Source organism: Onychomys torridus, chromosome 5 (genome assembly GCF_903995425.1).
Source record: "Onychomys torridus chromosome 5, mOncTor1.1, whole genome shotgun sequence".
Classification (NCBI taxonomy): Eukaryota; Metazoa; Chordata; class Mammalia; order Rodentia; family Cricetidae; genus Onychomys; species Onychomys torridus.
Genome location: NC_050447.1, coordinates 68,457,407 through 68,470,080, shown reverse-complemented (window position 1 = coordinate 68,470,080; position 12,674 = coordinate 68,457,407). Strand labels below are relative to the sequence as shown.

General features: G+C 37.8%; 1 protein-coding gene across 19 annotated transcripts in view; it reads right to left on the bottom strand.

Moving 5' to 3' along the window:
* Celf2 (CUGBP Elav-like family member 2) overlaps positions 1-12,674 on the bottom strand; it is an 859,694-nt gene that overhangs the window by 56,096 nt on the left and 790,924 nt on the right. For all 19 annotated transcript variants that reach the window (XM_036188412.1, XM_036188400.1, XM_036188409.1 and 16 more), the window contains 3 exons: positions 11,944-12,023; positions 8,170-8,328; positions 4,004-4,067 (listed from right to left, as the gene is read on the bottom strand). In XM_036188412.1, coding sequence (XP_036044305.1) covers positions 4,004-4,067; positions 8,170-8,328; positions 11,944-12,023 — 303 coding nt within the window. The remainder of the gene's footprint in view (positions 1-4,003; positions 4,068-8,169; positions 8,329-11,943; positions 12,024-12,674) is intronic.

Genomic DNA, 12,674 nt, shown 5'->3' with positions numbered 1-12,674 from the left:
TTTTTTTTTTTAAATTTTCTTGTCCCTTGAGTAGATTAATATTAACTTGTGTTACTATATCCTATGTTTCATATAGTTCTATTAAGAAATTGCTTTTGGATGTTTGCTAAAGTTTGTAAAGTGTAAATAGTTCTATTGAGAGTTTGCTTTTGGATGTAAATTTGTGAGAATTGTAATTATTTATAGTAATATTCATACTAGAGTTATGATGTTAACCTGTTAATGTTAATGGCGATACTAAGGAGTCTTTAGATTTGATGTGGTTGTGTCAGGAGTTTATTGATTTATTTGATGCAGTTGCATCAATTTTTATTGATTTTAAAAAAGGGCTTGGTGCAGCTAAGACTGCAGCAGTCATCTTAGACCCATTCAAAAAGGCCATTCCATCTTTATCATCCTCTACTCCTTTACTAGGAGGTATAGCAGCCATAAAGAGCAGGAGTTTTGCTATGATTATTCTAGCTATTTGCAAGCTCTTAGTGGAAAGTGGCTTCACAGTTGCACAGAGTAAGCTCTGAACCCTCACTTGAGGTCTTTATATTATTAAGAAAGGAGAACTGTGGTGGCCCACAGAGGCTTCCTAATGAGACCTTACTCAGCATCAGAGACCCAGCAGGGCTGCATAAAAAGATGATTTGGCCAGGGGCATGGCTACCAGGTGTTTGGAAGGGTCTACACTTGTTGGTACTCTGTGTTTTGATCTTGTAAAGGGGAGGTCTTAGCATATTATAAAAAGCCCTTTTGAATAAAGCTCTGGGCATCTGGGTATTGACCCAGGTCCCTCCCGAAGCTATCCTATGTCTCTGTCTTATCATTTCTTTCTATCTTTCTACCTACTATTTCCTTATTCCTCTCTCTTCCACCCAAAAACCCTTTGAAAGATGGGAGCAGGTGGGAGCTGGACTCTCACAATAAATAAACCATTTTTAAATCTCTGTCTCCTGAAAAACTATTAGGGCTTGAAAGCTGTTCATAGCCAAATAGTATTGGTTTCCAAAAAGTTTCACACTCTTTGGCAGTATGAGTTGTGTATATCCTCACTTTTACTATGTCAGACTATTAATCATTCAATAAACATTTGAACACCAAGTGGGACTGGGATTAAATAACTTCTTGGGTTTCTTCCACCTTATTATGCTGTGGCTTCTACTATATTTGTCATGTATAATATGCTCTGTAACATGTTTTATAATAAACAAATTATCTCCAAACTCTCAGTATTTCATTTGTGAAGGTAGTAACAATGGTTTTTATGGTGATTTTCAGTTTATATATAAGTCTAAAGTTAAAGTCTTGTAATTAAAAAACTGCATTTAACTTGAGCTCTATTGGGAATGCATCCAAAATACAAATTTACACCTGTCAATTCACAAATTTACTTTCACTAATCTGTTCAGAAATAGTCTCTAGCATCATTACAGGAGGACTGGCTGCATCCATAAGCCACTAGGGCAGGCCTTGCTCTCCAGGAGTTTAGTGTGGCTTGGGGCACTGACCAGTTTGAGGTATTCAGGTATACTCTGTGAGGGAGGAACAACTTTAGGAAAGTTGAAAAAGTTAGCGAGTGTGGTGTTTGGAATGAGAGTGGCTCCTATAGGCGCATACATTTGAATGTTTGGTTCCCAGCTGGTGGGCTGTTTAGGAAGGATGAGAAAGTATGTCATTGGGGATGGTCTTTGAATTTTCAAAAGCCCATGCCAGATCCACTTGCATCTGCATTATGCTTATGGACCAGATGTAAGTTGTTAGCTATCTCTCCAGTGCCATGCCATGCCTCCTGCCATGATGACCATGGACTAATCATCTGAAACTGTAAGCAAGTACCCAATTAAATGCTTTCTTTTAAGGTTGCCTCAGTCATGGTATACCTTCAAAACAGAACAGGAACTAAAACAGCAAGCAATCAATGTCACCCATCCACCATGATCACCCCATGATGCTGTGGTAGTAAATGACAAGTAAAAAAAATTAAGTCCTAGCAAAGCTAAGTACTATTTTGAGGACATTTCATTACTATATTGAAAAAATAAAATACTCCAAACCATAAAGCTTTAAATACTTAGAAAGACGAAACTTGATTAGTCACATAAGTGAGAAGTATTTTTTCTAAAGCTACAAAAAAGAGGTGTGGTACATATATTTTAATACTTTAAATATCCAAGATGTTGGTACATAATGGACTGTTCAGGATTTGATTTTACAGTCTGTGCAGACTTAGTATGGTGGATTTAACATGGTTCAAGAAAGGGATATTTTGGAAACCTCAGGGCATTTACAGAATGTTTTTAAATTAGCCATCTGCTCCATGACACCTTTTAGGGTGACTCTAGATACCCTTAGTTTTCAAAGGAGCACACAGAACATGTAAATGCTAATATCTTGACCTGTAGCTGACATGGCAGAGGCACACACATCCTAATGAAAAATGGTAGGGAAATCTGTCCACCTGGGAAGGAATGCTGTGCCCAGCCTCAGGAATAAATGACCTTTCTGCATAATGCATCTCTTGAGAGTAGGGGAGCCTGAGGCTTCCTTTGAGGAGAACTCCTAATTTTGAATATGGGTGGGTCTGTGCTACGAGAAGGGAAACAAATATCCCACCTACCCAAAATGTGACAAATGTTAGCATGTATTTTAGCAGCTTGCATCTGAGAGGTTTTTCTCTTTTTCTTTTAAAGAATACAAACTCCCTGTATATTTCACTATCTCTCCAGTTTCCTTCACAGATTATAAATACATTAGCCATTCAATATGATTCTTAGCTCCAAGGCCAGCTTCCTATACATTTTCTTAAATATGATGTAATAATTTAACTATCATTTTAAAATACATTTTTGGAATATTCTAAAAGCTGTATTATAGTGATAACAATAGATCTGACTAACTTATACAATCTGAGTTGCCCTTACCCTGTGGACCACAACAGACAACTAGGCTGTTATTCATAAAATACATATGGGGAGAAACCCTTCAGAATGTAAAACAACAGCAATAATAAAACTAAAACAACAACAACAACAATAAAAAAAACCAACTAAAGGTATGTATTTGGAAAACAATTAAGTGGAAAAGAGTTTCTATAGTGACAAACAAACCTGGCTTTTATTTTACACATGTGGATTTCATTTAGCTTAATTAGGGATGTTACTAATTAAAGAAAACTGCTTCATTCTAACATGCCCCCATCACTTCTTTGCCTCCCCCCATTTTGGAATCAAACAGAGAAAGGCTTTCTACTGCTCCTCCTGGTGGGTTAGTGGCACCTGCATTCTCATTTCCTGCACATACTCCCTTCCCTGGCCCTGAGCTAGGGTAGGGTGTCAGCATGGAAGGTGGCACAGCAGGACTGACCTTTCACTAATCACTGCTGCAGCAGCTACTGGCACAGCTCATTATGAAAAGGAATCCTTCAATAAGCTGCTTTTCAAATACAGTCACACTTTGATTTTTCTGAGAACAAAGATTATACCTTTACATAAAAGCTTCTGATGCACAATTCTATTAACTGAGTACTAAAGAAAAAAAAAAAAAGGAACTGTGTTAATTGTCTGTCATTATCAAGGGACTACAAACTGTATCAAATGTAGGTTGGTAATCTTGGATTTTGTTATGGGGGTCAGAACATTCTTATTGATCACCAGTTATTAAAAATTTTAGAGATAATCATTTCAGCTGCCCTTAGATATAAAAATATCACTGGAAACCTCCTAATCATCAACCTATTAACAACAACAACAACTAAAAATCCCAGAAATAACTAAAAAATATATTCTACCAAAATTTGCAGCTGCTCAAATAGTTCTGCAAGGTGAAGTGTGAGCATGAAGTGTGAAGGGAAGGGCACCTCTGAGCAGCTGATTCCAATTTTAATACCCAGGACACAAAGCTAGTTTATTGCTAAGTACTCTTTACTCTTTTCCTTTGGTTCTTTCCTTTATACATTGAAACAACCAAAAATTCAAAAACCAGCATGGTCGAAGGAATGGCATGCTTCATGACTTACCAGCCATTTGCTGAATGCCACTAAATGCACCCAGGTTGCTGGAGGAGGTGGCCTGCTGCAGAAGCTGCAAAAGAACACAAGAGCTCAGTGAGAACAATGTGGAGACAAAGTGGCTTCCTCATTATATTGGGTACAAATTTATTTTCCTTTACTCTTATATACTTGGCGGCCACTCCCTGTTGATGGGCTGAAGGCCCCCAGAGTTGGAGGTGTAAATCCATATTAATGTCTAATCTCTATTAAGACACTAGGGAAACTCACTAACACTGCTGCCTTAAAACAATTAATCAATTTACTCTTTTAATAGCCAGGTGCTAAATCTTTTGACACCAACAAAGCATGACTAATTATAACCCTCTGTAGTCTAGTAGTTACCATAACCCATCTCTGTCAATCAAGGTGCATTTCCTCCTCCTTTCTACTTTCCTTTTCAGCTCAGTTTTTCCTTTTATCTTTATTAAGTAACATTTAAAAACATTTATTCTTTGAGAACTTCATACATGCACAATATACTTTGATCACCATTTTCCTCCTCCAACTTCCATTAATTCCTTCCATGTATCCCCTCCAGGCTTCATTTCTTTTTTTTTTTTTTTTTTTTTTAATCCCACGAGTGCACTTAGCCACCCATGTGCACATGGTTAATGAATGTGGGACCATCCGTGGAGCAGAGGCAACCTACCAGGGGCTGTACACGGCCAGAAAAATGGCTTTCCTTCACCAACAACCACTGACTGCTAAAGGTAGCCTCGTATGCTCCTTCCCCATCTATGTCCAGAGTCAGTTTTCTTTATCTTCATCAGAAGCACATATATTTGCTGACTTGGAACAACATAGGAATCATAATCATGACTGCAGACCTAAGAATAGCTATTCACAGTCATAGTCATAGCCACACTGCCAAGCAAGTGGTCAGACCTTTCTAAGATGGTCTTTACCAGCAGAAAAAAGACAAAGTACTTGTCAAAATCTGGAATTATCTGCTACATACTGTATCTGTGTATTTTAAGTATGTCAAAATCTTTTAAAAAAGGTATTAATATATGAAAGTCTTCATTTTCCACTTTCAAAAATACAATTTCTGCTGTGCACAATCAGTGGGTATCACAAGGTAAAGGCACATGGTTCCAGTTCTGCAACGTTTTTGGCCACTTTAGCCAGACTCTAGGCTAATTTAGGTCCTATCCTAGGACACTGAGTAGATGTAGAGGCATTCTTCTTTTGGTAAGATAGATCATTATATATGGGGAAGCATACAGTTATGTACACACAAGTCAGTTTTCAAACTCTTACTCACAGGAAAAAGAAAACAGGAAGAGAGAAGGGAAAACCAAGGGACTATCCATTTTAATACACAACAAGCTTATTTTGGTTTGAATTTCTCACCCATTTCTGTTTAAAAGTGGCAGCTCTCCCTTCATAGTGTACATTTTCTTTTTTAATTAAAGTTGTAAAATTAGCTTTGAAGGTATTTTAAGGAATTTGCAACACCTGCTGAGGTCAGCAGACTACTTAGAAAGTCAAGAAACAATTACCAATAATTACAGGCTTGGACTCTGGTTTAACCCAGAAAGAAGTAGGGAGTGCCTAAGGACCAAAAGACTTTCAAGTGATGAGGTTAAGAGCACTGGTTGTTCTTCCCGAGGTCCTGAGTTCAATTCCCAGCACCCACATGGTGGCTCACAACCCTCTGTAATGAGATTTGGTGCCCTCTTCTGGTGTGCAGGCATATATGTAGGCAGAACACTGTATACATAATAAATAAACAAATCTTAAAAAAGAGAGAGAGTAGAGAAACATGTCCAAGAACAGACTGATACGAGTATATGAGAAAACCTACTCACAGTTTATAAAAAGGCAATTCTATAAATGAGGCTGTTTTATTATCTTTCAGGTTATGGAAATAATTCTCAGAAGTGGTCACAGGAACACATACTAGAGATTTCTGTGAGGTATGGAGCAAGGGGAATGTGTCATAATACTGAGACAGGTATCCATGTCTTGGTTTTCAGAGATGGTGGAACAAGAAGCTGGACTCATATAAAAAGGCAAACATGATGTCAACCTTGAATGAAAATTTGCTAAATACAATTAAGCTGATGATCTGTGATAACTCAACAAAAAATTTTATGAAAAAATAATTCATATAAATTTTAACATTCTCATTTAAAAAACTTTTAAATTAGTGTATAATGCAGTGATAGAATATTTCACAAATACAAAAGTATAGTTAGTTGTAGGATTGTCTAGTTACATCTATAACATCTTATGAACATAACTGCCCAAATGTGAGCTGAACAAAGCTGACACCAATAGATATGCCAAACTGGATGGAGAAAAACCCACGAGGCCTCAACCCTACATAAAAACTAGAGGTAACTAAGGAAAGCTGGGGGAGGGAGAAAGAGAAGCTGGTTTTTCCCAGGGAAGACCACACCAATTGGTTGTCCTGTGCCAAACAGCACTTAAAACATAATACAGGTAGTATTATATGGACAAAACAGGTTATATCATGGGCCTATACATATATACATATAATAACAGCAAAAAAAGAGGCTATGAATTTGAAAGGGGGATATATTGGAGGGTTTGGAGGAAAGAAAGGGAAGGGAGAAATGTCTTAATTATCTCAAAAATTAAAAGAAAGATTAAATAAGAAGTAAAATACTAATTACTTCTGGAAAAGAGGAAGAAAGTGAAGTATTGGGGGAGGGGAAACAGGACAGTGCTAGGGTATAGCTTATATTCTACTTTTAGATTCTCTCATGAAAATAAAATTACTGGACCACAGACTAGGAAAAAACCATGGCAGCATATATATGTAGATTTAAGTAAGACACCTGGCAAAAATATCTATGCTATCTTTAAGGATAAAACGGAGAAAGAGCTAGAAAACAACAGTAAACATGTCTTTTACTGGCTCAGACAAAGATAGGAAAAGCATGCCTCCCCCCCCCTCCAAGGGTGCGCGTGTGCGCACACACACACACACACACACACACACACATACACACACACACACACACACACATACACACACACACACAGAGAGAGCTCTTTTACATGGCAGACTCTGCTGGGCAGGGGGAAATGTTGGTGATAAAGGCTGACAACTCAGAGAGCTGAAGGCCCATAGACACTAGCAGCTGTATGATCTAGGTAAGGGCACTAGGCCTCCTTGAGGCCACTTTTCTCATCTCCCCTTCCAAGTCAGTAGGGAAGATGTCTTACAACACAGTGCAGCTTCTGCTACAGAGTACAGCCCATGGAGGAAAAGTGCCTGAGAGGAACAGTTAAAACGTGAAATGGCAGAATCAGGGCGTGAACATGTTCTTGCTGAAACTCTCAGGCTAGAAATAAAAGTCTCCATGAATCACAAAATTAAACTTCATTAATAAACATGTAGTATGGAGCTGAGGTTTCCAAACAGGTAAGTAAAGCGGAGAAGCAGGGCACTCACTGTTTCCCAGCCCACACGGACAGTCTCCACAAAGGCTGCCTACCATTTGTAGCTGCAGTAAGAGGTTCTGAAGCCCATGCTGGGATTGCTATTCTGTCTAGCTTAAGAGAGGAACTGTCTTAAATTCTGGCCACTATATCTCAATAAAGACAATGACAAAGTGAGATTAATACAAAGGAAACACCCAGAAACTATGAAAAATGTAAGAGATGGTTCAAAGACCTGAGTCTGGCCTAAAAAGAAACATCAGGGTCATCCAAACAGCTTCCCTGCAAAGACACAGGGTAAGGACTGAAGCTGAAGTCTCCCTACTGGCTACTACTACTAGTACTAACAGCATCTGGTGAGTTCTCTGCCCAGTCTCTTGGGAGCTTTAGAATCTAAAGTTTAGATGGTCAGCTCTCAGGCATGCAGCATCACTTACCTAGCACAGGCTTTTTACGGGGCCTTAAATCATTGTTTACAAGTCTAGTGTATTAGGTTCTACTCAGTTGCCAACTAGCCACAGTTAAATTTGACACATTCTTATGCTCATCAATTTAATTAACAAAAACCTGCCCCAATGCTGGTTTCAAAATTCCTGGGACTCAAAAAGCATGAAAAGTAAATTTTGGCCTACTTAGGGACAAGTAGCTTTTGACAGTTTTGGAGTTATGTTCCTTTCCTCCATGGAGACCACACAGAGACCACCTTCTCTAGCACTTACCGCCAGGTACTGTGGGGTAAGTCCTCCCAGCCCTGTCAGGTTCCCCCAAGTGGCAGTGTTGAGCTGTTGCATCTGTTGTGCCAGCTGCTGCTGGAGGCGTCTTTGCTCTTTGTCCTTCTGAGTGTCAGCAAACTTCACCACGATAGGTGAAGAGCAACCCTGTGGTCAGATACATTGGAAAGTGAAGAGGATGTTACAGCCTGATTGAATGCCTTATACTATTCAGTCATCATTGGATTTCTCTTTCTTAACTATCTTGGGGCACAAAGAATGGTTTGGGATGGTTTTAAACGGTTTGATATTCCTTCTTTTCTGAATGGTACCATCAATAGAAACTCCATATACTGTCACTGGCTTCTTTAAGAGGATCTGTTGGTTGGTTAATACACTGTCTCTCTTCTCTTCATGTGTCTTCCTTCAACTCTCCAGGATTTCCTTCAAGACAAAGACCTAATCTTTAATTAAACTTCATGGTTTGCTTGACTTAAAGATAGCTTGTTTGTGTGCCTGCCATTTCTATATATGAGTAGAGAAAAAAGGGATATAAATCACAATTGGAATGAAAATATCTCACTCATTTTTTATTTTACCATTTATTTTCAGTTATGTATTTCTGAACACTGGAACAGTGAAAATAACTTTGACACAATAAAAGAAAGAAGTGAGTTTCATTTTAGGAACATGGATGAAGGACAGAGATATGAAGAAATACATATAGGCACTGGTCAAATTATTTACATGTTCTCAGAAAGGTCTCTTTTCCTCCTTCCATGTCACCTCTGTTCTATTCAAAGTCCCCAGGGCAAACCGAAAGGTCCAGAAGCACACCCTCCCTAGTCCAAGTCCATATCTTACATGGCAGGAGAAGGAGTCTATATGGTTCCCTTTTCTCTAGAATTTCACAATTCTACAAACCTCATCCAGTTTTAATTTCCTTTAAAAGGTAAGGAGTAAGAATAGCGAGAAAGACATGGTCAAAGTCATAAAATATATTAAACTAGTTTTTGAGTTAAATATAATCTTTAGGAAAATATTAGCCTACTACTATCCCAAGCACCTTTGAAACATCTGCTCCGTGGTAAGAGCTCAGCAGAAAAATACCCTCTGACCCCAAGCCTCTGCCTTGATATAGAGCCTGAAGCACATTCCATCACCATTCTGTAGCACTTGGCTGAGCTTTTTGAAAAAAGGTATTTCTACCCAATTGATTAAATCTTATTTATGTGATAACAGACTTCTCTCACAAAAGATATATTCCTATTTAAATGAACTCTTCCCTTCTAAAAGACAAACTTGCCTGCTTTTCCTTATTGCTTTGGGCAGTTACTGGGAATTTAGCTATGAATTAAGGCTATCAAGAGAGTGAGAAAAGTAAGGTGACAGTTTCAGTGTGGAACTTCTAATTTATCAACCTACAGCTCTGGTAAGCAGAGTCATGATACAGAATGTTAAAGGTCAGTAAATTATACTCATCATAACATTTCCACCATTAAAAAATCCACTGTGCCTTTTTCTTTATTTGCTCCATATTTCAGTACTCTATTACTTCTTAAATGAGAGCAAGACAAAAATAACAGAGAAGTTCTACTGCTGCATCAAATGTGTTCCATAACAAATGACAGCATCTTCTCCTCACAGTAAACTTATTGACTTCTTGTTCTTAAATATGAAAAAAGGCATAAAAGCATAAAATTAGGCAAATAACTGTAGTTTTAAATGTGACCTGTTTAAGTCATGAAAGAAAACAAGTGGGCATAGTGTAGAGGAAAATGGGGAAATAGATGCTGTATGTGTGTTTAAAAACAAATCTTTGAACATTCTCATCATTTTAAATTAAATAATAGTGTCTTACTTAAAGATGTGTATCAAAGTCCTGAAAATAATATAGTTTGTTAAAACTCAAACAAACAACTCTAGCTGTATGATTGTTTAAAGGTCAATTTTTGTAAATCAAACTGAAGGTCCTTTGTTTAAACATGGGTATCCAGTTTTATAAAGAAGTATACAAACTCTGATCACAACAGAGATCTTAAGAATAAACCTGTGCCAGCCTTATATAGTGGTGTTTTTTTCCCCCCACACGAAAGCCTCCTGCACTTTGGTTTAGGTTCATGCCCAGTTTGGTCTTATATCTTGAGTTCTTCTGTAGTAGAATGAGAGACTCAGACCATATCAGCATTCTCTATGAACTCATTTGGGGATGGCCACACTTTTAAGTGTCAAAATTTTGGTATAAATCTCTCAATTATAGGAAATAAAATAGTTAAATGCATGTATATAAGTAAGTACATATGAGGACTGTTTTCTTAACAGCACTTTCATTTTTAATGTCTAAGCTGAAAAATAGCTGGAAATCTACCAGTCTGGAGCAGCCTACGAGAAAAGAGAAGTTAAAATATCAGGAATGTGACTGCATGGTATGCAAGATTGGAATCCTGCTTATTATTTTCTATCATGTTTGATTTTCACCCGAGCTTGCCTTCAGGTGGGGTGGGGGTGGGATTGTCTTAAAAATGCAATGCACTGCAAGGAAAACACATTAATTATATATGTTAGGAATATCAAAGTCAAGATAAATGTTCAAAAAAGACAATAGGCTTTGCAATGCTGGTGTCACAACTAAAAAAAAAAAATACAGTAAACACTTAATGACAATGCCATGCACACCCCTCCCACCCTTTCCACCCACCTTCTGAATTAATATATAGAAGTTTCCCATAAAACATGACGCATAATGATCACTTAGCTCCCAACATGCTTTGGAAGATGCAGCATTGCAAAAACAAAAACAAACAAACAAACAAACAAACAACCCCCCAAAATAAAACTCCAATCACGGGGATTTTAAAAAAAAGAAGCTCAAACAATTACTGTTTTTTGCACATTAAATAAAACTGAAAGTATTTTTGTTCAAATAGAAAACCACAGCTTCAGATAACACCACAAGGCCACCACCTCTGGAGAAAATCACCCATACACAGATACAGTATACATAACACAGCAGCACATGCGCTCTCCAATGATCCTATCAGACAATACAGAGTAAGTGATGGCATGTCACTTTTGGAATGTTCTTGTGCAAAATTCTGAAAGGCCACGACCCAAATCACAGACTGAGTACAGAGAGCCGTGCGTCTCCACCTGTGGCATATTTCACATTGCTGATTCTCCTGTTCAAGTCACAACCTCTTAAGAGATTGGATTTGAGCCCACGGATTTCTTTGTTGTTCACTTTTAAGTAAAGGGACCAATTTGAATTTTCAGGATACTGAAAATTAACATTTCACTGTTGAAAAGGAGAATAATTAACATTCTTCAATATTCCTAAGATGAAAAAAATAATTCTTTAGTCAAATGACTTCTTATAGCAGCAAGCTGAGGTGGGAGTTGTTCAGCTTAGTGCATAGCAACCCTGTTGTGGAGTATATATTCCATCCTCTAGGTCCAGAATGACACTTTGCTTCAAGTGCCTCATATCTCAGGACCTGTGTTACTCCAATAAAAGGCTCAAAAGACAGCTGTAGGGCAAGTGGAAGGTCTCACTAAAGTGCATTTCAAGTCATTAGGAGGGAAATGCAAGTGGAAAGAGAGAAGAGGGGAAGGGAGGGAGGAGGGAAACAGAGAGAGGGGGGATGAATATGAGTGAATGAAAAGCGAAATGGTGAAAGTTTAAATCTGTGATTGTCATGTGAACAATCCACACAGGAGAGAATTGCTTTACCATTCCCCATCATTTGCACAAAGAAAACAAAGAAAGGGCAGATGATACAGTACCTCCATGGTCTGAGACTGATGCATGGCTTTGATTGCATTCTGTGCCATTGCCCTGGTAGAAAATGTGACAAACGCACAGCCTGTGGGAAACAAGGGGACAGGGAGCAGGAAAGACAAAAAACAACAAGACAAAAGGGTTGGACGCTTGTTAAACCAACACAGTCTACGAGAACCGCCACAAGACGACACTGTTCTCAGTAGTACATGGAAATAAACAGCTTTGCTTTGGTTTCATCTTAGTTCGCTTTTTGTTCACAGTGCTGAATTGCTCATCTGACTAAAGCAGAACAATGTATTCATCAGCTTTTTTTTTTTTTTTTTTTTTTTTAAATTTAAAGGGAACTAGGGAGCATGTTGTGTACTCTTCTTTTTTCTTTCTTTTTTTTTGCCACAAGATTTGAAAGTAGCAAGAGGTAACTTGCACTTTCTAAGTTAAAACTGGGCTACTTTCTATCTTCTCCTTGGTTGATGATTTCTATATTGAGAGCATGCACACACCAGGGTGTTGTTATTTCAAAATCTATCACTGAATTTTAAGAAGTAAATAAGGAATTCATCACACCAAGGGTAAATAAGCAAATAAATCTCAAGATCTCAAAATGTTAACAAATAAATATATCTAATTCATCTTGGATAGTTAAAAACATGTATAAATAGAAATTGATGCTATTCAAATGTAAACAAATATACTAAATCCATTGCAAAGTAGTAATTACGTATTAGTGACAAAA